General features: G+C 39.3%; 3 protein-coding genes, 2 non-coding genes and 1 pseudogene across 5 annotated transcripts; 1 reads left to right on the top strand and 5 right to left on the bottom strand.

The window, feature by feature from the left end:
• Positions 1-95: 95 nt before the first annotated feature.
• Positions 96-556, bottom strand: LOC105888222 (histone H3.1). Its single transcript, XM_012812790.2, has one exon. The coding sequence runs from the start codon at positions 536-538 to the stop codon at positions 128-130; it is 411 nt and encodes a 136-aa protein (XP_012668244.1). The 5' UTR covers positions 539-556; the 3' UTR covers positions 96-127.
• Positions 557-1,637: 1,081 nt separating this feature from the next.
• LOC100941944 (histone H2A type 1-like) lies at positions 1,638-2,044 on the bottom strand. Its single transcript, XM_003801857.3, has one exon. It carries the CDS (start codon positions 2,030-2,032, stop codon positions 1,640-1,642), a length of 393 nt encoding a protein of 130 aa, XP_003801905.1. The 5' UTR covers positions 2,033-2,044; the 3' UTR covers positions 1,638-1,639.
• A 315-nt stretch (positions 2,045-2,359) lies between these two features.
• Positions 2,360-3,544, top strand: LOC100942885 (annotated as a pseudogene).
• Positions 3,545-11,517: 7,973 nt separating this feature from the next.
• On the bottom strand, positions 11,518-11,589 carry TRNAM-CAU. Its single transcript has one exon. It is a non-coding gene; the product is annotated as a tRNA-Met (tRNA).
• A 329-nt stretch (positions 11,590-11,918) lies between these two features.
• TRNAG-GCC lies at positions 11,919-11,989 on the bottom strand. The gene has a single exon. It is a non-coding gene; the product is annotated as a tRNA-Gly (tRNA).
• A 5,419-nt stretch (positions 11,990-17,408) lies between these two features.
• On the bottom strand, positions 17,409-18,347 carry LOC100955820 (olfactory receptor 2B2). Its single transcript, XM_012812785.1, has one exon. The coding sequence runs from the start codon at positions 18,345-18,347 to the stop codon at positions 17,409-17,411; it is 939 nt and encodes a 312-aa protein (XP_012668239.1).
• Between the last annotated feature and the right edge of the window lie 6,754 nt (positions 18,348-25,101).

The following is a 25,101-nucleotide window of genomic DNA, read 5'->3' as shown; positions in this document are numbered from 1 at the left end:
TTGGTCTTAAGGCAATTTTTCAGACACTCAACCTAGTTGTGTAACAGCTGCTGTCAGTGAGAACAGAAGTGGCTCTGAAAAGAGCCTTTGGGAGGGAGAAAGCGAACAAGCCCTGCTGCAGGACAATTTATGCTCGCTCGCCACGGATGCGGCGTGCAAGCTGGATGTCCTTGGGCATAATAGTCACTCTCTTGGCGTGGATAGCGCACAGGTTGGTGTCCTCAAACAGACCCACCAGGTAGGCCTCGCAAGCTTCCTGCAGCGCCATCACCGCTGAGCTCTGGAAGCGAAGGTCGGTTTTGAAATCCTGCGCGATCTCACGTACCAGACGCTGGAATGGCAGTTTGCGGATAAGCAGCTCAGTTGATTTCTGGTAACGACGGATCTCGCGCAGCGCCACTGTGCCTGGCCGGTAGCGATGGGGTTTTTTCACTCCACCAGTAGCCGGAGCGCTTTTCCGAGCCGCCTTAGTGGCGAGCTGCTTTCGCGGAGCCTTACCGCCGGTAGACTTGCGAGCTGTCTGCTTAGTGCGAGCCATAGTAGACAACGCAGAGCTCAGAAAACAAGCAACTGAGCAGATGGTGGCACGAGCAGAATTTATACCTATGATCTGATCCTCATTGGTCAGAAACACTGTAGGAGTAACGTGATTGGTTTTTAATACAATCTTTATTTGGTTCCTAACCACCGCCTCTGAACGGTTTTTTCCCCCAAGCTACTAATTTTATTGTTTATTGTTTTCGATTCAAGATTCCCCCAAAGAAAAGGGAATCTGACGTGGAATTTTAGGAAATCAGCCTTAATTGTTCTTAAATTCATTTTCGTTGGGACCTTTTTTCTATTTTAAATAATGTAAAAAAAAAATACAGTAAATAATTTTTTGTCTCAAAAGTAGTTCCCTTTCCTGGTTGGCTCACTCACATGGCTATTGGTAGTTCTTTGGTGACTGTTGAGAAAGGCCTGGTTCATTAAATCTCTTTTTAATTACTACCCAGAACAGAACAGTTTATAGACCGGCCCCTGGAACACCACCAGAATTTTGGGTTGGCCAGCATGATGTGAGGAAGAAACGAGTTTGATATATGTATGACTATATAATACCAATAATTGGTATCTGACATCTTCATTAACTGATTTTGAAGCAATCAAATGGGTTACTGTACTATTTAATATGTAAATCACGTACTTAATCAGCGTGTGGGGAGTGACTGAGTTTACACCTCATGGTTAGGTCTTTTCCAGGAGAAAAAGTAGCTGTAAAAACAGCTTTTTGAGTAAGGACAGAGATTTTACTTTAGGGACCATCAGGTTTTGCTATAAAGATCCAGCAAAGCAAAAATTAGTTCAACACTTAATTATAGTTGCAGGAGAAATAATCACCAGTAGTGTTTAACGACCCAGGTTTGTGGGGGGTGACGATAAAAGAAAGCTGACTTATTAATTTAGGAAAATGCAAATTTGACTTTACCAGGCCTGTTATTCTCAAACAAAACATTAGACTAGTTATTTCACGTGTTCCAATTTAGCCAAATTATGACAGAGTTTAAGAACAGTGCTCAGTTCTTCCACAGAAATGGTGGGTGGCTCTGAAAAGAGCCTCTGGTTTAGCTTAAAGTTTAAATTAGTGTGAATTCAGGCCTCATTTGCCCTTAGCCTTGTGGTGACTCTCGGTTTTCTTGGGCAGCAGCACCGCCTGGATGTTGGGCAGGACTCCGCCCTGCGCAATGGTGACTTTACCCAACAGCTTATTCAGCTCCTCGTCGTTGCGGATGGCCAGCTGCAGATGGCGCGGGATAATGCGCGTCTTCTTGTTGTCTCGGGCAGCATTGCCTGCCAGCTCCAGGATCTCGGCGGTCAGGTACTCCAGAACAGCTGCTAAGTACACTGGAGCACCAGCTCCGACCCGCTCAGCATAATTTCCCTTGCGGAGCAGGCGATGCACTCGGCCCACAGGAAACTGGAGTCCGGCCCGGGAAGAGCGGGTCTTGGCTTTGGCGCGAGCTTTGCTGCCCTGCTTACCGCGTCCAGACATTATCAAGTTACCTTAAAGTTGCCGGTGACTTACGCCACAAAATACTAAAAGTAAGAAAAGTCTGCACATTTTATAGCCGCAGCTGGGCGCGTAAAAGGCGTTGAACCATTGGCTAAACTTGCAATTCCGTTTTAAACAATGCAAATGAAGTTTCTTAAAGTAAGTGTTTTGATTGGAGGTAGGGACATAGACGTCGTCACCAGTAAACTCCAATCAGAAAGAGGGTTTTACTCACTCATTTGCATATGAGTTGTTATACATAAAAGGAGGAGGCGACAAACCTCTCACTCTTCCTTTTCTTTGTTCACAATTTTATTCCTTTTTGCCATGCCGGAGCCAGCTAAATCCGCTCCAGCCCCAAAGAAGGGCTCCAAGAAAGCAGTGGCCAAGGCCCAAAAGAAAGATGGCAAGAAGCGTAAGCACAGCCGCAAGGAGAACTACTCCATCTACGTGTACAAGGTGCTAAAGCAGGTCCATCCCGACACCGGCATCTCGTCCAAGGCCATGGGAATCATGAACTCGTTAGTCTTCGAGCGCACTGCGGTGAGGCATCCCATCTGGCGCACTACAACAAGCGCTCGACCATCACCTTCAGGGAGATCCAAACTGCCGTGCGCTTGCTGTTGCCTGGGGAGCTGGCCAAGCATGCTGTTGATACCGGAAAAGTGGCGCCCCAGCCAGCTCAGCCGAGCAGGGCCTGGGGAGGGGACCTGCCACCTCGTCTTGGTGACAGCAGCCAGCAAAGGAACTGGCCGGCTGGAGCAAGCTGGGGAGCTTTCCTCCCCCAGAGGCTCCAGTAGAGGGGCGCTAGAGGACCTGCCAATCAAGGGAAAACACTGGCGACTCCTTCAGCCCATCCCTGATTGGTCCATTTTCAATCCTGCTCCTGATTGGTCTATAGGCCAATCACAGCTAAGCTCTCAGGAGGATTACCCCTATATAAGACCCTTGAGCAGAGGGCTTGGGGGCAGATCATCGCAGACCATCCAGGAATATAGGGCAGAAGAGCAGAACTTTAGCAAGCTGTTGCAGACTTCTGAGGAAGAAGGAGCAAGAGCTGTGGCAGTTCTATTGTTGACTCTTCTGCAAAGAGACTTGGTCCTTTGTAAGAGCTATAGCACTTCAACTGCTGATCCTGCTATACGAAGAGGATCAGCTCTTTGTAAGAGTTGTTTTCGTAAGAGTTGTAACACTTGCATCCTGCCCTGCAAAGGGGGTGGGTCCTTTGTAAGAGCTGTAGCACTTCTATTGCTGATTGTGCTCTACAAAGAGGCTTAAGCTCTTTGTAAGAGTTGTTCTCATAAAGAGTTGTAACACTTGCATCCTGCCCTGCAAGGAGGTGGTGTGTGGTCTTGTATGAGCTGTAAACAAAACCTCACTGTTCGTTCTATAGTCTGATGACTCAATCATGGAATCGTGGAGACTAGGAACCTGGAAATCCAGCGTTAGACATATGGTATCACTGTGTCCGAGGGCACCAAGGCCGTCACCAAGTACACCAGCTCCAAGTGAGCTTGCTCCCAAGTCTAAATCCTACGGCTCTTTTCAGAGCCACCTACGGTTTCAGACAAATAGCTGATGCATTTTGCCTGTGGCTTAGTTTTATGGAGACGAGATTAATAGGAAAAAAAAAATGAATAGTCTTCGATACACATTGTTGCGTAGGCATTTGGACGCGTGGTCAGGCTCTTAGTTTTAATTCGTTGATGCCCTTTAAAAAGAGAGGCGTGTAGTTCCGCTCTCCGCTACCGCTGTCAAAGTTCTTTTGGTTGCGCTTCCGTTGATGCTAGTAACGCCCCTAAGTCTCCGATTGGCCGTTGGTCTATTTGAAAAGCCTGCCAAAGGCTACAATCTGCCAGATAGTCTCATCCGGGTTGTGTTTTTGGAAGAGTTTCTCTGTACGTTAGAATTATGGATTCCCTTAATTGCGGTAATGCCTCAGGCTCTGCAGCTAAGAACCAGAAAGTGTAAACTCACAGTTCGTTTTCTGCCGTTAGATCCTGGGCGGAATTAACTATTCAGCGCCCGTTTCCTATAACCTTAGAGAACATACACTGAGATTAGAGCCCTGCCAACTCATCCACTGACATTAGGGTGAGTTGAAATGACTGGTGTCAAAGCGCAAAGGGAACCTTAAAAGTCACAGACGCTCCTGAAGGCTAAAAGGTTGAACAAGGAACCTAGCACCTTAGGAAAGTTGCTTTCTTGTATAATCAGGCGGCGTTAAGGAGGAAGGATGTATCAGCATTCACTGTGGCAGGGGTGCAGCTTTCAGCCTGAGATTTGAGAGTTCATGATTAGGAATCCTGAAACAAAAATCAGACAATCCAACATTTAAAAAGAAGCAGACCGCAGAAAAGGCTACAGAGGTAGGAGGTGTCCCAAGAACATGAGATAGGAATAGAAGCAAGGGGAAATTTTTGAGGCATGATAGAAAGTCCTTCAACTTCCCTTCTCAATAGCTTTCCTGCATTTTATAGCGTTAACATCTTCCACTACGTCATTCCCTCTCCAATAAAATAGTGCTATTGTAAAAATCTTTTCTTAGCAACAAAATGGCAAGCCCCTTCAACATATCCCCACTCGAGGCTTAAAAATCACCCTTTACTTTTTTCTTTCTCTCCTTGTTATCATTTCCCTTACAACTGTGGGTTAGGACTCTATCTCGGACGAACAGTCTTGTCTCTGACAAACTACCAATAGACCTGAAGTCATTCTAAAGGTCAATATACGTGTTTGCCGTTTACTTTCCTAAGAAGAGATTTTCTCACCCAGACCTGGCACTACTTGGTGAAGAGCGGTCCCTAATTGTCCCTCACTTTGTCGCCCTAGCTAAAATGCCGTGGCGTCACGCTCACACCAACCTCAAACTCTTGTGCTCAAGCGATTCTCTTGCCGCCCGAGTAGATGGGACTACAGGCGCCCACCATAACGCCCGGCTATTTTTAGAGACGAGGTCTCGCTCTGGCTCAGGCTGGTCTCGAGCTTAGGCGATCCTCTCGCCTCGGCCCCTCAGAGTCCTGGGATTACAGGCGTGAGCCACCCCGCCCGGCCCCTGTTTGCTCTTTTAGCGAGACTGATTCCTCACTTTGCCCCCAATCCTTGAGAGATCTGAGGAAAAATTATCCGGAGTAGGTAGGCCAAGAAGTATTGTTCTCTTCTGCCATCTTGTGGCAAAAAAGCAGCAGCACAAATTCAAGACGTGTTTTCCAACCACAATTGAAATACCTGTACTTCCCAACTTTATGCTGACAGTCAGTGGTTAGGTAGGGTTATCATTTCTATCTCCTTTTACCTTCAAGATTTAAGTTAGTAATTACCTCACGAGTCATTCGTGCGTCCGTTAAAAAGGGTTAGGAGTAGGTGGAAAAGACAAGAGTAAGGAGAGAAAGTTGAGTTTTGTGGCCTGGTCAGAGCTGTCCAAAACAAACAGAACAAAAAAATTATAACAAAATACTCTATAATCTAAAATAAATAATAATAGGATCATACTTTCTAGCTCTAGTCATCGAAATATTAAATACTTGAATGTTTCCTATAAACTTGAGCACCTGCCAAAATCAATGTAAGCCTGATTTTTGCTCATTTGCTGTTTGAAGACAATGTCTTGTCTCTCAAATGATAATTACAGGACTAAGTTGCAGGTTTTCAGTGATGAAAATAACAATGTACACTTGGCAGCCTTGGTTATTTCACAAGCCTGCCTGCCTTCTTTCTTTTTGTCCTTCCTTCCTTCTTTCTTTTTTATTTTCCTTTAAATGCTTGGGTTCTCCCCTCCTCCAAAGTCTAACTCCCTTACCTATTAAAACACATGTACTAGTTTGACAGAACTGACATTTAAAAATACCACAAACTGAGCAACTTTAACAACAAAAATTTACTTTCTCACAGTTCTGGAGGCCCAAAGTCCAAGATTAATATCAGTGGGTTTAGTTTCTCTTGAGGCCCCTCTCCTTGGCTTATAGACTATCATCTTCTTGCTATGTCTTTGGTGTTTTTTCTGTGCATGCTCACCCCTGTGTCTCTTCCTCTTCTTTTAAAGATAGGGCCCCACTCTTACAACCTCATTTAATCTTATTACCTCTTTAAAGGTTCTTTCTTCAAATACAATCACATTGGGGGTTAAGAATTCACACAATTCAGTCCACAACAGCACCTAAGACCATTTTCTATGCTTTGATCCCCACCTGCTGTTCCAAGTTATCTTTCATAAAATGTCTACATTTATCTTACTCTTTGGATAATGTGACAGTTATGATATTCCCTAAACCAGAAGTTAAACCTCAGTTGTTCCCAAGGGCCCAGCATATTAGAGCAAACTGGTCAAATACCAGAAACCACACCTTCTTTCTTTCTTTTCTTCTTTTCTTTCTTTTTTTCTTTTCTTTAATTTATTTTATTTTATTTTTTAGACAGAGTCTCACTTTGTTATCCTGAGTGAGTAAAGTGCTATGGCATCATACCTTACAACAACCTCAACCTCCTGGACTCAAGTGATCCTCTTGCCTCAGCTTCCCACGTAGCTGGGACTACTGGCACCTATCATGACATCAGGCTAGTTTTTACTTTTTTTAATAGGGGAGGGTCCTCCACTCTTGCTCATGCTGGTCTTGAACTCAAGCAATCCACACACCTCGCCCTCCCACTGTGCTAGGATTACAGGTGTGAGCCACCATATCAGTTCATATTTTCAGTTTTGAGAGAGATATGGACCATGACATATTTAACCCTTTTTAAAATTCCACTGTAGGAACAACCATAGTGCTAACATTCATAAATGTCACCTACTGTGGAAACTAATGTGTCCAGTGGGAACTTCGGAAAACTAAAGAGCACAAACCTATACAATGCAGTTTCATTGATTTCTCCCTTATAGTGATGCAGGCACAAGGATAGTGAACTTTCCAATTTTTCAAGAGGATATGCATTTTAATATGAAATATTCTAAATTTTCAATATTGCCAACTAATAAAAAAAAAAATGACATGATTTAGACCAAACCAAAAAGGATCTGCTGACTTTATTAATCCCTTCATCTCATGTCGGGAGCCAAATGACGCCAGATGGCCGCCCATCCCCACTGTCTGGAGTATGCTAACCTTTATCAGATAAGGAGCTGCTTTTCCCTTATCAGACAAGGAGCTGTTCTTCCCAGAGAAGCCATAAAATGTTTCAGACACATCGTTTACATTCCCAGCAGGAGATTGATGCAAGCTCTAACTCCTGCATTCCTCTGCCCCCCACCTCTTGTCTTCTCTGAATGCTATAAAAACTGATCTGTTACCCCCATTAAATGAGGCCTTGACAAGAAATCTGCCTGGCCTCCTTCTCTTTCTCACCCATTCTCTTTACAGGCTGGGTCCCCCTCGCCCCCCGAATAACCGTGTCCCGCAGGACGGGACAATCTCACAGCTGAACATTATCAAAGATTCCTGAGCCCATGAAAAGTTGTTCTCCAAGCTACTCCCTCTGCTACCAAAGCCAGATTAAATGCTCAAACCTTCCCAGCTTTTTAAGTCCTCAACTGGAAAGAATCCATTTTTTCTTGGTCCCTCTGGGGAGAGCACTAGGTCTCACACACAGTAGGCATTCAGGAGATATTTTCTGGCACTTAAGTGAATGGATAAAGAAATGAATTAAAAGAAAAATTTTAAATTCTGAGCTCACCAACAATAATGAGATAAAAGTGGTGAAGTGGTTTGGAGTTGTTTGTTATAGATTAAGTAGTTATCTGAATAATTTAACCCATTCTTTTCTATATATATTACATTTGTCTCATTTTTTATTAATATTAGTTTTAATTGAAAATCATAATTATATACATTTATGTGGTACAGTGTGATGTTTTGATATATGTTTTTAGGACTCAGAAAATGATAACCCAAAATGAAGGCCTCAGAAACAAAAGTTTTTCTCTGACATTCTGCCCTCCTGTATCAAGGTTAGGCATAGAAACTAGAATCCTTCTTCCCCAAGATGTATCATAGAAATTAGGATCTCTTTTCTCCTAAGCCAGCCATAAAACCCAAAAATATTACTCTAACTTCTCTCCTCCACATCTTTCTGTGTAAAAACTGGGCATAAAGAAATTATCTAACCTACCTTGTTTGACTATAGGTTATAAGACCCCCCAGTTCAGAGAGGGTCCTGCCCTATTCCCAGAAAAAAGGAATGTATATAGTAAGAGAGGCCAAGAAGAATCTAAACAGACAGGCCATTCAATCTATGAGCATGAGATCATACCCTTTTTTGTCCAATCATATTTCTACAGGGCTGTCCATGCTTTGTTGAGCCTAAGCTTTAAAATGGACAAGTCCCCTGTATCTTGGGTTTTCATTTTGAAGGTCCCCATGCCACGTAAAACTATGATCAAATAAATTTGTATACTTTTTCTCCAATTAATCTGCATTTTTGTTAGTAATTTTCAGCGAACCTTCAGAGGATAAAGGGGAAATTTTTCCCTTGCTCCTACAATGTATACTGAAGGAATTCAGGAAATAGCTAGCCCCAAATATGTCAGGTTGTTATGTGGGGGCCTGGGTCCCCACAACCTTTGCTAGGATCTGCACTAAGAGCAGTTGATGTGAGAAAAAAATGCAGATTCAGTTATCTCAGGTGAAATAACTGATGGGAACTGATGAGAGGCATACACTAAGCCAGCAGTATCTCAAGTGTAGCACCAGGCCATCCTCCCATATGTCTCTTGACTCAATCAAAAATCATAAATCACATTGACAGCATAATGCAAAAACTTAATTTGAGTTATTCAAAGCAAGGTGCCTCAAGTAATCATTAACAATCAGAAGAAGGGAAACAAAGGAAAGGAAAATCATGCAGGCACACCATGTGATTACAACTTAAACTTTACAAATTGGGGATAAAATTGCCTAACTCACTTCAATAATTTCTATCTAGGCCCAGGCAGGACTCAGGTGATGGTAATCTTTGGGTGCTAGGCATCCTGTTCTCAGCCACCATGTAACCATAGGGCCATCTAAGGCCAGAAAAAAGGGGGACACGGGATCTTGTATTGTGGTCAACAGGACCCCCAGAATCCTAGCCCTGAGTCTGCCAGCTGCCAGACATGCCTAGGTGTAAAACACTAGGCTACTGCTAGCTTTGAGGGGTTTAAAGAACTTGGACTCTTGTCAACAAGCCCTCCAGAAATGCCTGGTCTAAATTACACTACAAATCTGACTACCACATTGTTATGTTGATTACTTGAAGCTAAAAAGCATTTGGGAAATAGCAAATGCCCAAGGGACTTTTCCTATCTGTCTCTTATCTGACTAAATGCAATTTCTCCCAAAAGAAGTCAATTATTAAGAACACCCTCTATGTATTTTTATCTATCAGGGAAGAATCAACAGGTAACAGAAGTCAAACCTAGAAAAGACTAGAAATTAACACCTTATCCAATTGGTCTCCTACCTGTTCTTTTGAAAGCCTATCCTCTTTTTTGAGCATAGAAAGAAAAGTAAGGCTATAAGCTAGCATCTTCCTCTTCCAAACTTCACCAGATAGACACTCAGTTCTGCAGTGGAGGAATAGAGCCCCACACAAGGAGTTTGGGGGCCTCTCAGGGAAATTCTGATGTTTGAAAATCTCAGTAGTTGGCATCTAAATCTATTAAATGGACAAATAAAAACTAATAATTTGAGGAATAAGATGACTTGAGTTCCTTCTATCCATTATCTACCCTGGCTGCCATTGCCACTAAGTCCAGTATAATTTACCTAGTTGTTCCTCTTCCTGGACTTTTTTTTTTTTTAAACTAAAAGTGATCTTCAAAGTCTTTTCCTAGCACAAATAGTATATTTCTAAAAATAAGTGTCCTTCACATAGGTTACATGAAGCTATCACTAACAAACGTAACATATGACAAGATGTGTTTCAATCTTAGAAAAAGCAGTACTATACTGTCGACCTAAATAACAAATAGGGAGAGACTTTAAAAGAAATGATATTTATTTGGGAATACAGTATTGTAATGGGAATCACCCACACCATAGTATACTATATGAGTATTCAGGGAGGTAGAAACTAAGATAATGCCTGTTTGAAGTTAAATAGTTGCTGGACAGATACCCTCACAAAAGTATTTTTATATAAGGTGGTAGTTTTTATAGTCTTTTGTGATAGTTTTTGTTATCAGGCATACAAACATTAAAAGAAAAAAACTCTTGTTATGTCCTTATTTGGCAGCATTTTCTTAACATCAGCAATTCCATTTTGATTCAGACAAGTTCTCACAACACAAGGCAAGTGTGCTTTGAAGTCCTATAGTCTCTTTCTTTTCAAATTGACTACGTATCTTAATTTATATAGCTGTTGCCTTTTTATTTTTATGCTTGCCAATAGGAAACTTTATAAATAGAGAGTACCTTGTGGACAGTTGAGAGAACTTATCAGTCTGAAACAAAGTTCTGTCTATGGTCAAAATATCCAAGAACATACTGTAATTCTTTTCTTAAGCCCAAGAGAAAATAGAGAGTAATGTTTCATTTTTCTTGGAAATGTTTTTCTTTTACATAAATCACATGTGCCCTTTGTGATCTGTGAGAATAGGAAGCTTGTTACTGAGAACAGTGTCTTGAAATCCATCTTAGATGGAAATTGTATTGCCATGGGCCTATATGTAGGCAAGAGTGAAAATAAAATGAAACAAATGAAAATCAAGTTCATGTTAGAGTTGCCCTGAGAAAGCAGATAATAAGATTGGGGATGAAATTGGAGAATACTTACATTTTATGAGCATTTTTTAAAATGTAAAATACTCATATGTTATAATGTTAAATAATAGATTAGTTCTGTACGGTCATTTTTGTACTCTTCAGGAAATTTTCAAAAGGTGAAAGAAGGTCGAAAAATAGTGTCAAGTGCTGATGATTGTTGAATTGAAATTGTGGCTAATATTCACCAAATCACCAGTACCATGTGATGTGTCAGTCTGTGCCAGGCCTTGGTCTAAGTACCATGACAACCACAGTACCAAAACACAAAAATCCCTGTCCTTGTGACTTTACTTTCCATAGGGGAGAAAAAACACTAAATGAATAAAATACACTATATGCTACATAGTAATAAGTGATAAGAAAAAAAGAGCAAGAGAAAGAGATTGTTGGAAGAATGGTGGTTTAAAATCCCAACTCCCTTTAGCTGAATTTCTGTTAAAACAGGAATTATCTAGCTATATAGAATAACATTCTTGTTTACAAAATGGTGGTAAGCAAAGGCTGAGATATTTTATGTGATGGATATATTATTAATTCTCTGCTCTCTGAGATAGCGAAACTAACCTTTCTTAGCTGGAAGCTGCTTTCTGGCTTATGCATTATTTTTCTCTCAGAGGAATATGAACAACTGCTTGCCGTCACTTTTCCTTGGCACCAGCAGGCCTGAAAAGGTTGCTGAGACTGGGCCCCAAATATCCCTAACATTACCCACACCTCCTTTAGAGAGGAGGAGAAGAAAAAAAAAAAAGCTAGCAGAGGATGGTTTCGATCCATCGACCTCTGGGTTATGGGCCCAGCACGCTTCCGCTGCGCCACTCTGCTTCGCTAAGTTAGAGTCTTCAAGTAATTCTTTTCTTGTATTTTCTTCTAACGTCACATCTTGTTTTGTGTGTTTAAATAAACCTATTTTTTTCAAGATACATTCGTTTTATTCATGCCTATAACAAGAAAATTAATTCGAAGTTAATTTAAATTTTTCAAATATTCTTAAAGCAAACTCGATGTTTTTGTAACAGGAAAGCAGCGTGCCTCGATTATTTATAATGTAACCCCAAACTAGGACCCAATCAAATATTAGATGGAGAAAATATCTGATTTTGAAACTGAAACGTAGTACTTTTAAGGTCTTTGAAAGATTTGAAAAAGGTACTTGCATTGGCCGGGAATCGAACCCGGGCCTCCCGCGTGGCAGGCGAGAATTCTACCACTGAACCACCAATGCTCTATGAGTAAAACCTCTTGCTACTTCCAAGACTACGTTCTTCTCAATGAAAATAAACGTTTCACTACAACTTTAGAGCGTCCGGCGTGACGCTAGAAGCCAGCGAATGGAGGGCCCAGTTCCAGGCTGGTTTCCGGGGTATAGTTGGGCAGCCCCGGTGGTGCTTGCACTCGACTGGGGTTGCGGACCTTTGCTGCTTTATCTGCTGCTGCTGCGGGGCCCTGGGTGTCTAACTGTAGAGCGCTCCGAGGCTCCACACGTTCAGTCAGGAAGCGCTCTGGAAGATTTCTACTCCCCTAGTTTGAGAGGCGGGAGGACATTTTGTTACCTTGGGAAGGCTTATTGGGAAGGCTCAGCGTCCGATTGGGTTCTGGAGGGAAAGGGCGAAACAAATCGGAGCAGAAAGAAAGAAAAAAGGGAGAAGAGGATCCAGCAGTAAGAGAGCCCAAGGAGAGGAAGAAAGAGGCGGGGGAACAAAAAGAGGAGGGAAGAAGCCAGAGGTGAGGGGAAGGCAAACCAAGATCTTGTGTTGCCCTCTTACCTGGTCTCCCCACAGAAAAACGACACAGTGCAGGATTTTAAAATTGTGTACGTTTGCCTTAAATTTTGGTTCTGATACTTATGGAGGTGGCTCTAGACTATCCTTCCAGGCAAACTGAGCGCAAAGTTATCATTGTTGGATAATTTACCCCCCCCCCCGCAAAAAAGGTGCAATTCTAGACTGTTTATCGAAGCTCAATTTACAATCGCCAAAATGTGGCAACAACCTAAATGCCTACCAAATCCAGGAATGGATTAACAAGCTGTGGTATATGTATACCATGGAATACTATTCAGCCTTTTAAAAAGATGGAGACGTTACATCTTTTACATTATTCTCCATAGAGTTGGAACACATTCTTCTTAGTAAAGCATCTCAAGAATGGATAGGCAAGATTCCAATGTACTCAATTCTAATATGAAGCCAATAGACGATCTATTAGATAACCACAAAAGAGAAAAACTCAAACCAATTTGGGGGGGGGGAGCAAGGGAGCTGGGTAAAGAAAGAGGGGAGGAGGACGAGGGGTTAAGGTGTATGGCACATCTCTTGGGGGAGAGAGACAACTATAAGAGGGACTTGACCTATCAAATGCAAACAGGGTGACCTAATTCGTTGTACCCTCAATGAACCTGAACCCATTAATATAAAATAAAATAAAAAGGTGTCATTACGACTCTCATCTATAAACCTAAAAACGGACCTGTGTTAAAGATTTTGTGTAACTCATTAATGAGGTAATTGCTAGCCTTGCTACCTTTAAAAAAAAATCCAGAGTACAGACGTTATTTATAGATTAGGAATATTGAAATGAACATGTAAATGAGGCCAAAACTGTTTGGTGGAAATATTCCCAAAACATGTTTAGGGAAGATGTCCATCCATTCTGTGCCTACTATGACACAGAATAAATTTGCATGTATATAGACACAAATTTTGTATGGCCACCATTACCTGTATTTTACAAAGTTGTAAAATAACTCTTGCAGACTCAAAATCAGATGACACAGAAGCAGGACCTCTGGGAGGTAATAGGGTTATGAGGCTGGAGCCCTGTGATTCACTTTCTGCTATGTGAGGATGCAGCATTATGGTGGCTTTCTCTAAATTAGGAAGAAAGCCCTCACTAGAGGCTCACTATGCTGGCACCTTGCTTTTGGACTTTCCAGCTTTCAGAACTGTGAAAAACAAATGTCAGTTGTTTAAACCACCCAGTCTATGGTGTTCGTTAAACAACCCAGGCTGATTATAACAGCCTGATTATGACACATCTGGACCCACATGTTGAAAGCCTCTGCATGCATTTAAGATTTGGGGCCTAGCATGAAAGTCTCTACTCCAGTAATCCTCAGGTCTCTGTTGTCCCTTTTTAAAACTGGCAGGTGGTTTTCATCAGTACCATCTTCTCCATGGTGTTCATTCATTCATTCCCACCTCTACCTTTTTCAGGAACTGCAGCCTTTTTTACAAGATCCTACTTGGGAGCTTAGCTTAGATGGAGGAGTGGATAATGTGTAACTAGCTACAGACCAAACTGCTGCCCTTAAAATTATCCACAAGGTCCCATGAGATCTGCATACCTACCTCCTTCCACATGCACTCCATCTCCTCCCACTCCAGGCCTTGTTCGCTGTGATCCAATCATGAAAAACCCTCCAAGCACAGGCCCAATATAGGCTTTTGCAGTGTCTCTTCACTATTCCTATAAAGCTTTACCCCCAGAAATTTCCCCTGGTCTTTTCCCTCCTTCAATGTCATTCCTCTTTGAGTTTCCTTCATCTATGAATCACATGGCATTTTATCACTGAACTTTGATCACTCTATTTGATAAAGTAACACCCTCCTTCAAACAGAGAAATGTATACATCCCACTCCTCTTTTTTGCTTTAAGCTTCTTGTCATAGTAGTTCCTTCTGACGTATCATAAATTTTACTTTATTTTCTATCTACTCACCAGATTAGATGCTCCAAAAAGAAAGGGATTTTATGTCAGTTTTGTTTACTGCTGTGTCTGTAGCTTCTGAAGCTATGCTGACACATAGTATATGTTGAGTATTGTTTTATCCATAAAACAATATCTTTTCTTCACTCATCACAAGGTTTATGGTTGGGTCTCACTAACAACAGACAAGAAGAGAATAGCATACAAATTTATTTAATACAAGTTTTTTTTATTAAATCATAGCTGTGTACATTAATGCAATCATGGGGTATAATGTGCTGGTTTTATATACAATTTAAAATATTTTCTTTTTTTGTTTATAATTAACTATTTTTTATTAAATCATAGCTTTGTACATTGATGCATTTGTGGGGTTCAGGGTACTGCTTCGATATACAGTGTGAAATGTTTACATTGAACCAAGTACCACATCCATCACAATTATACTCATTTCTTAATAGTTTTGAAATGTATCATTGCATCATGCACATTAGGTGAGGTCCCATATCCCCTCTCCCTATCCCTCTCTCTCTTCTTCCCTTCTACTTTATGGACTATAGTTATGTTTTGCCATTTGTACTATTGTGTAGGTGGTTATATATTGATTTCATAGTAGTATCGAGTTCATTCGATACTTTTTTTTCCATTCTTGGGATACTTTACTAAGAATATGTTCCAGCTCCATCCAGGTAAACATAAAAGATGTGACGTCTCTGTCTTTTTTCATGGCTGCATAGTATTCCGTGGTGTACATATACCACAATTTGTTAATCCATTCATGGGTTGATGGACACTTGGGCTGTTTCCATGTCTTGGCTATTATGAATTGGGCTACAATAAACATCCTAGTGTAAATGTCTTTGTTGTAAAATAATTTTTGATCATTTGGGTATACACCTAGTAGAGGAATTGCAGGATTAAACAGTAGGTCTACTTTTAGTTCCTTGAGTATTCTCCAAACTTCTTTCCAAAAAGGCCGTATTAGCTTGCATTTCCACCAGCAGTGTAGAAGCATTCCCTTCTCTCCGCATCCATGCCAACATCTGTAGTTTTGGGATTTTGTGATGTGAACAATTCTTACTGGAGTTAGATAATATCTCAAAGTAGTTTTGATCTGCATTTCTCTGATGAGTGAGGATGATGAGCATTTTTTCATAGGTTTATAGGCCATGCACCTGTCTTCATCAGAGAAGTTTCTGTTCAAGTCTCTTGATATCATTGACATGGTATCTCAGATAATTTCAAGAAATTCCCTTAAATTAGAAGTAAATATAGAGTTTGAGGTTGTTATGAGCTATGATGATGGCACTCCACCCAGGGCAACAGAGTGAGATTCTATCTCAAAATAAACAAACAAACAAAAAAAAATTTAACAAAGGTCAGAGTACTGGGCTGGAAGTCAGAATCCTTGATATAAGCTTTAATTGTATGTTTGTACTGTTAGACATGTAAAAAAATCAATTAATTCCTCTAGGTTTCAAATTCCTCAACTGCTTTTTTCCAGTTTGTATTCTGTTATTTTTGAATTAATCAAAGCACTTTTTGAATAGGGTTGGGCACTTGGCAGGCCTCAAGAAAAATAAATGTATACTGAAAATTACTCAAGAAAGTTCTATAAGGGCTAGTATTTGCTATGCCAAATCTTGAACTTAACTATATTAATAAGAATTCAATGCATTTGATTCAGATGGATTTAAGAACTCTAGGAACTAGACTATTTCAAAGCAGGTGAACTCTGTTTACAACACTAGTGTTTTGTTCATTTGTTTTTCTTGAGACAGGGTCTTGCTGTCACTCAGGGTAGAGTGCCATGGCCTGAGCCTAACTCAGCAACCTCAAATCCTTGGGCTTAAGCAATCCTCTTGCCCAGCCTCCACCCTGCCCCCTTCCCCAAATAGCTGGGGCTACAGGCACTAGCCACTATATCAGGCTAATTTAGTAGAGACAGAGGTCTCACTTTGTTCATGCTGGTCTTGAACTCCTGATCTCAAGTAATCCTCCAGCCTCAGCCTCCCAGAGTGTTTGGTGTGAGCTACCTGGCTGGCCCTGAAGAGGTATATATTGTAATCTATGCTACCTCAAGGGAACTGACATGGAGTTAATAAGCTTTTGTTCCTTCACAAGAAAAGTGAGTGAAACAAGTGGTGGATATCATCACATAATGGACTTTTTATGATTTAAACTACAAATGCTTTAGGGGTTAAAAGGAACGAGATAATATATCAAGTAGAGAAATCATTTAAAAAGTCAAAAATAGTTATTTGATTTAGGTCTAAAATGTAGCTACCAATTTTATTTGGTAGGTGGAATTGAGTAGAACACTTCAATTCAGGAGGAATGGAAAGTACAGAAATAAGAGAATGAAGATCTAAGTAAAACTGTGGAAGAAAAATCTTCGCAGGTTGAAGTATTGTGTTGATGTGAGAATAGTGTTAAGATTTTAAGTAAGTCTGTTAACCTTATATCTGCAATTAAGAAGAGGAGACTAGATGGCTTGAGTTTTCTGTTGGATCTCCTATAATTGTCTAAGAGAAATTTGTGGCATGTATGTTTGTGTGTGAGTATGAGTGTATTGCATATGTATAAAAATGTTGTTTCTGGGGAAAGGAGTTCTAAGCTTTTATTCTAGTCTCAGACGAATGGAAGACTCTTCCTTAAGTATTTGAACCAGTGGTATAAAGCTTGAGATCTTAAAGATTTTAAAGTTATACACTATTTGGAAGGATCAATAAATGCCGTTACTCAGGATTTGTGGAGTAGATACATTAAAGTGGCAGAAAGCAGATGTAGTTCTCTGTCAAAGGTATTTTATTTGAAGAAGATCATCATATTATAGTTGTTTCTAAGAGTACTGAGAATAAAGCAACCTGGATAGAATTAAATTATAAGCTGTGTTAAATTCAAGTCTTTAATAAGGCCTATTGTTTGAGAACTCCTTATTTTTTAATTAAGATCCTTGCAATCAACCTCTTAAAAGCTCCCTTTACATCTTTGTTTCTAAGTGTGTAGATAAGGGGATTCAACATGGGTGTGATAATCCCATAGAAAAGAGATACCATCTTTCCCCGGTCTTTGGAGGCAGGGGATGGTGGTTGCAGATACATGTAGATAGCAGTGCCATAAAAAAGTGACACCACAATTAGGTGGGAGCCACATGTCCCAAATGCCTTTCTCCGACCTTCAGCAGACTGTATTCTCAACACTGCTTGGACAATAAAAGCATATGATATTAGGATGAGTGTCACAGGTATTAGAAGGAATAGCACACTAATGAAGAACAATTCAGCCTCATTTGCTGTTGTGTCAACACAGGACAACTTGAGCAGTGCAGGGACTTCACAGAAGAAGTGATCCACTTCTTTGTGACCACACAATGGCATCTGAAGAGTCCAGGTGGACTGCAATACTGAGTTGCTGAAGCCACTAATCCAGGATGCAGCTGCTAACTGGAGGCAGAGCCTTTGGTGCATGATAACTGAGTAATGGAGAGGCCGACAAATTGCTACAAACCTATCAAAGGACATGACGGCCAGGAGAAGACATTCAGTAGAACCCAAGGCCAGGAAAATGAAAAGTTGTGCCACACAGCCACCATAACTAATTACCTTTCTGACGCTACGTATGTTCACTAGCATTTGTGGAACTGTACTTGTAGTATAGCAAAGGTCCAGGAGTGAGAGATTGGTGAGGAAAAAATACATGGGGGTATGGAGTTTAGGATCCAGATGTGACACAACAATTATTGCCAGATTGCCAAAGATGGTTAGAATATAGGAAAACAGGAACATCACAAAGAGTGGAAACTCTAGCCATGGTCGATCTGAGAAACCTAACAGAATGAACTCCCGTGGGACACTCTCATTTACCCAATTCATGTTATGTGATTTGACTCTTGTTTCTCTGAAATATAAAAAGTCATTAAGTTAATAAACACATATTTATTGACTATATTGTTTATAATTATTTTGCTAGACATTTTCTTAAATTTATAGACTGATACTATTAATAATGTGAAAAATATATTAATGAAAACAAAAATATTTATCTGTCCAAGTACAGATAAATGTGTTTATGTATTTGTATAGCATATTGTTTATCTATTTTGTATAGCATAAAATTTTGCTTACATACTTTGTGCAGCATAAAACTTTAAGAATGTTAAGGCATATTTTCAGTTTCCACATTCACAAAATTTATCCTTTGATATGTTATTGTTTGATAAGTGCATTTTTCTCATCCCTTCTACCTGGATGTCTGCTATTAGGTAGATGTAGATACAGTTCTTGCTATTTGAATTCATTCTAATTTCTCCTCCATGCCAGTGCAATCTCCTGGTTGTGGGAATTGATTAAAATTGCTTAAGCCCCACCTTCCATTACTCATTTTCCCTGAAAAACAACATAGACAGTAACTAGTAAGTTGACAGATGTAATTTAAGGAGACATATCCTTTTAGTTCTAGAATAGAGCTTGTGTAAGATTATTTAATAACATGATATGTGAAGTTGACAGCTCTGGGCTCCTTCATATCCTTTCCTTCCCAAATAGGTACATTACATATGACACTGCAATGTTTGTTATCCTCTGATCTTCAGGCTCCTCATTGTAAGATGAATAGTTATAGTTAACACCTCTTATCTGCAGGGGATGTATTCCAAATCCCCCAGTGAATGTTTGAAACTGCAGATAGTACCAAACTGTGTATACTGTGTTTTTTCCTATGTGTACATTCCTATCATAGAGTTTAATTTATAAATTAGTAAGAGATTAACAACAATAACAACATAGAACAATTATAATAATATACAATAACAAAAATTATATGACTGTAGTATTTCTCTCTTTCGAAATATACTTTTTATACTATATTATTTTATACTATTCTTCTTGTAATCTGTCCCTCTGATAAGTAATGGGCAGGTAGTGGACACAGCACGAACATGTTGGACAAAAAGATGATTCGCGTCCCTGCCACAACTAAGCTGTACAGCATAAAACTTGATCATGATGCTACTCAAAATGGCACAAATTTAAAATTTATGAATTGTCTGTTTCTGAAATTTTCCATTCAATATTTTCAGACTACAGCTGACTCTGCATAACTAAGACTGTGGAAATCAAAAAAGCAGAGAAGAGAAGACTAGTATAAAATAATGTGAGGTATAAATACACACTGCTTAGTCTAACTAGTATAAAATAATGTGAGGTATAAATACACACTGCTTAGTCTAGACTCTGGCCTTTAGAAATGGAGGCATGTAGATGAAAGGAACTATAGGGATCTAACATCTTAGATGTTCAGGGAAGAATTACTTAATGATTTTTAGAATTTTAAATTTCCTGAGGTTATTAATGGAAATGGCTCTGCCTATTAAAACTCAACTTCCTCTTCCCTCTCTAACCCTAAACCATCAATCTCAACAAGAGGGGTCATAGTAACTATCTGATGTAAAGTACAAATGTGATATTTAGTGTAACTTGCCCAGCCCAAGAAGCATAGCTGTGTCAGTGAAAGTACAACAGTGATGCAGGAACTCTGTGATGTTTGGAGCAGAGGCTATTCAGGGCCCTAAACTTCCTGGAGGGATTAATATGTCAACTCCATCAAATAAACATGTATTTATCCCAAGGAAATCTTAATGGAACATTCTAAATTATCTTATCATTTTATCAATATCAGTATATCTATTTTTCATTTTCATTCATGCTCATGGAAATGTTAGAATGTGTAATTTCATTTTTTCTACTTATTCTAGAACTGTTAGTTCCCTAAAAAAAAGTCTCCTTGGTCTAAAGAGAAATTCAAAATATACAATCATTTGAAATGATGTTCAAGTATATCTTTATGTAAAATAAGGAAGTTAAGAACATTTGCATAGCACAATTTTATCAGTTTAAAAAAATAATATAATATGATATTTTACTTATATAAAATAATGCATAAATAAAAGCTACCTTGAAGAATACAGAAGTAAGTATTATCCCTGGGAAATGGAGATGACAGGGAGTAAAGCAGATTTTACTTATAAATTTACCTGGTTTTTGTTTTAATTTTTCAGAAGTAGACATTACTTGTATAATTTTTTAAAAATGACCCCACTCACCAATTCTCTGTATTCTACTCTCAGACTAGCTTTGCTTTACTTAAGACTTCGACCTCATAAGGGTGCAAATCTTCATAAGAAATTTAATTTTTTTTTAGCTTTTACTGCTTCATACAAATTCAATCTGAATCTACAAGGATGAAATCTGGAAGCATTTTGTATCTTATTGGCAAAAATTATATATTGTCAAGAAATAAAGAAATCAGGTCAAACATAATAAATTGCATAAGTAAAGAGAAATTTCACATATGTCACAATTTCCTTGATTTGCATAAATGTTGAACAGATTCCCTTAAGTTCATATTACTGGGATGATGGATGACCAAAATGCCTCAGTTTATCCAGGATGGCAGAGTGTACTCCTGCTGTCCTGACATAGCTACTATTAGAGTTACTTCCATTCTCAGAAGCATTCCTGTTTGGATAAGTTGTAAGGCCTCCCTTCATATTCTTGCTCAAGGTTCTCTCACCACTGAAGACATTGTGTGTGTTCTGTCCTCTAATATGGGTCAGTGGCCTTTCCTGACCAGGCCCTCAATCTGGTTTTTCTCCTTATAACTCAGCCAACACATTGCCTCACCAAGAAGCCCTCTCTGCTGAAGATTACAGAAGAATCAGTTAATTCCTTTTTAATCATTTGAGCCCTTCTTTGTGAGATTCAGTACTTGCAAGAGTAATCAACTACTTTGTCATTAATATATCAGTATATTTTTAGCCCAATTCATAATTGCCAAGACATGGAAACAGCCCAAGTGCCCATCGCCCCATGAATGGATTAACAAATTGTAGTATATGTACATCATGGAATACTATGCAGCCATAAAAATGATGTAGACTTCACATCTTTTATGTTTACCTGGATGGAACAGGAACATATTCTTCTTAGTAAAGTATCTCAAGAACAGAAAAAAAAGTATCCACTGTACTCTATACTACTATGAAATCAATATATAATCACCTACACATTCATATGAATGGCAAGACATAACTATAGTTTAGAAATTAGAAGGGAAGAGGAGAAAGAGGAGAGGGGAGGGGGGATATGGGTGGAAGGAGGGTATTTGGGGGACTTCACCTAATGTGCATGATGCAATGGTACATTTCAAGGCTATTTTTTTTGTTTTCTTTGTAGAGACAGAGTCTCACTTTATTGCCCTTTAAAGAGTGCCGTGGCATCACACAGCTCACAGCAACCTCCAATCCCTGGGCCTAGGCAATTCTCTTGCCTCAGCCTGCCAAGTGGCACCCGCCACAATGCCCAGCTATTTCTTTGTTGCAGTTTGGCCAGAGTCGGGTTCAAACCCACCATCCTCAGTATATGGGGCCGGCGCCCTACCCCCTGAGCCACAGGCACCACCCAACATTTCAAGACTATAGATGTGTTACTTAGTTCAATGTAAGCATTTCACATTGTATATCAAAGCAGCACATTGAACCCCATAAATGCATCAATGTACAAAATTATGAGTTAATAAAAAATAATAATAAAAAAAGAAAGTTGAAAACTTACATTAGTATATCTTGTTTTTGTTTTGTTTTGTTTTGGTTTTTGAGACAGAGTCTCAAGCTGTCGCCCTGGGCAAAGTGCCATGGCGTCACAGCTCACAGCAACCTCACACTCTTGGGCATAAGTGATTCTCTTGCCTCAGCCTCCTAAGTAGCTGGGACTACAGGTGCCCGCCACAATGCCCAGCTATTTTTTGATTGTAGTTGTCATTGTGGTTTGGCAGGCCTCGGCTGGATTTGAACCTGCCAGGTCTGGTGTATGTGGCTGGCACCCTAGCCACTGAGCTACAGGCGCTGAGCCTAGTGTATCTTGTGGTATATAATATTCCATCATGTTCTGTAGACATGACACAAAGAAGAGGGAAATTCTTTATCCCACTACAGGAAGCACTGGAACAGAACAATTATAAAGACCAAAAAGAATGAGGGGAGAAAGCCTGAGAAATTTCTGAGCATTAAATTCTCATATTCTGCTTTACTCAGTTTTTGGCATATTCTTCCACCTCCCAAACACACAGTAACTTCAAATACCTATCTTCTCTTAAAAGCGTAACTTTAGGCTAAACAGTTGCAGTAACATTTTGAATTTTAGAAATTTTAGTAATTTGAATTCTGATTCACATCCCTAATTTTAGGACTGAAGCATTTGTTGATAACTAACAACAAAACAAAACAAAACAAAAACTAGAAAATCCTTATCTGCATCTTTAAGATTATATCAGAATATCAGAGTACTTACCTGTTAACACTTGCTCCAAGTGCTTGAAACTGTGGCTAATATCTTAACGGATGTCTATCTTTCTTCTTTCCAACAAAACTTCATTGCCACCATCTCCGGATAACATTTTTCTCATTTTGAATAGCAAAATTCAACTGGACAGCAAAACCACTCATTTGAATTAGGTGAGACAAGCAGATCAGAAAGAGAGCAAAGCAACTGGATTAAAACAGAAGTCAATGGAAGCAAGTTTTAGAAAGCTGCTGATGGGAGCCTTGTGATATTGTTACCTATGAGCACCTCAAAATATTTTAACCTTAGAGTATTTAACTAGATGATATACATCATTATCTTTTTTTTTCACTTGTGCATTGTTTGACCTTCTATATGTCATTTCCCTCTTGAATTTTTTTGTTCTATATCTGAGCTTATTCAAAAGGACGAGATTCAGCAGCATCTTGGGAGCACCTTTTTAAGCTGCACCACGAAGAGAACATTGAGACAAGAGCGGTAATAGGAGGTTTAGTCCCAGATTCACCAGTAAGTCATTGGGTAATTGGGTTAAGTTCAATATCTTTGAATGCCAGTTTTATCTTCTGTAAATTATAGGACTGCTATTTTCCCTTCAGCATAAAAATTGTTACTTGTATTTTCTCAAATAATCTCATATCCCTATGAAAGAGATTTCCAAATATCATCTTTTTGCTAGAGTATAAGGATGAATAATAGGAGTCACTTTTTCACATAGCTGATACATTATAGATTGGCTTTGCAGTGCAAGAAAGTTTGTCAAAACATTTTTCCTGTTCATAAAGGTTAATTTTGTATGTAGAAACTTGAGTTTATATGCTCACAGAAACGGAATTATTTTCCCAATGTCCTATAATGTATAAGTAGCAAATTGAAGATTAGAACCAAAGACTGACTTGCCCAAAAGTTTATATTGTCCACAGAAATGACAAACATGTTCAAAATAACATTAAAATAGGACACATACAAACTGACCAAAATTAAGTCCAATTTTCCTGACAAATAATTTGGTCTTTGCTGAGATTTGAATTGTGAACAAACTATAAAACTTAGAATACTCAAATATCAATGTAATTTTATGTCTTAATTTTTAGAAATGTACTTACCTCCATTTTGAAGCATTAGAAATATATCAATTTATTTTTATGTCCAAGAGCCTTGAGTTCAAATAGAACTAAAGTGCACAGATACAATATCTTCATATACTATTTAGTTGTATAGTTGATTTCATGAACTTTATTCAACTTCTTTTAATCCCACTCCACAGGCAACAAGTCATGAAGTCTCTACTCAGAGAATAAGGATGAAATACTGCAAATGACCAGAATGTGGTGCCGGCATCACATCACTTGGATTTTAAGATATTAACTGCTCTTTTAAGTGATTTTTTTCCGGTCAGTTTTGCAAAATGGATAAAAGCATTTTCTCTGTCAATTTTAGTGTAGGTTTTGGTCTCTAGCAAAAATCCCTGTCACTGAATTACAAAACTCTTCCCCCACAGTTTATAGTAGTTAACCACATGCCCGCTGGGAAAAGAGGGAGGCGATCTCTACGAAGTGATAGTCCTCTTTCATCACTGATTTGCTTAGCAATACTCTTCCTCTAGGGACTGAAGCTTCAACTTTTTCTAATACAAAGGAATGACAATGAGGACTAGAACACACCATCAAATAAAAAGTGAGTTTTATACTATTGAATTGGGATGAGTTTTCTTTTGAAAACTATTCAAAGTGTTTTTTTAAACCACTTAATTACTTGTATCAGGAAGAAATTCTTTATGTCGTGTGTAAATTCTTTAAGATGCCACCTGAGGTCATATCATAAAGACTTTGATTTCTATATAAAAAAAATAGGCCACTAATTTATGTTGAGAAGATTGTTTATTAACTTAGCTTATGAAATATTTTACACAAAACAACTTTAAAAAAAATTAATATATAGGCTCAGCACCTCTAGCTCAGCTGCTAGTACACCAGCCACCTACGCTGGAGCTGGCAGGTTTGAATCCAGACTGAGCCTGCCAAACAGTGACAACTACAACAAAAACATAGCTGGGTGTTGAGGTAGGGGCCTATAGTCCCAGCTATTTGGGATACTGAGGCAAAAGAATTGCTTAAGCCCAAAAGTTGGAGAGTGCTGTGAGCTACACACTCTACTGAGGGCAACGTAGTGAAAATCTGTCTCAAAAAAAAAAAAAAAAAAAAGAATATATAGCCAATGTATCCAGTACACCTTTTCTTTTATGAATTTCACATTTTCAGGCGTAGTTACA

The sequence above is a fragment of the Otolemur garnettii genome, unplaced genomic scaffold (genome assembly GCF_000181295.1).
Source record: "Otolemur garnettii isolate 467f Iridium unplaced genomic scaffold, OtoGar3 scaffold00223, whole genome shotgun sequence".
In the NCBI taxonomy this organism is placed as follows: Eukaryota; Metazoa; Chordata; class Mammalia; order Primates; family Galagidae; genus Otolemur; species Otolemur garnettii.
Note: the sequence above shows the minus strand (reverse complement) of the source record. Positions and strands in the feature narration are given on the sequence as shown.

What these genes read in the sequence shown, in the direction of transcription:
- LOC105888222 (XM_012812790.2), bottom strand. Translation starts at nt 538, where the DNA reads ATGGCTCGCACTAAGCAGACAGCTCGCAAGTCTACCGGCGGTAAGGCT.
- LOC100941944 (XM_003801857.3), bottom strand. Translation starts at nt 2,032, where the DNA reads ATGTCTGGACGCGGTAAGCAGGGCAGCAAAGCTCGCGCCAAAGCCAAG.
- LOC100955820 (XM_012812785.1), bottom strand. Translation starts at nt 18,347, where the DNA reads ATGAATTGGGTAAATGAGAGTGTCCCACGGGAGTTCATTCTGTTAGGT.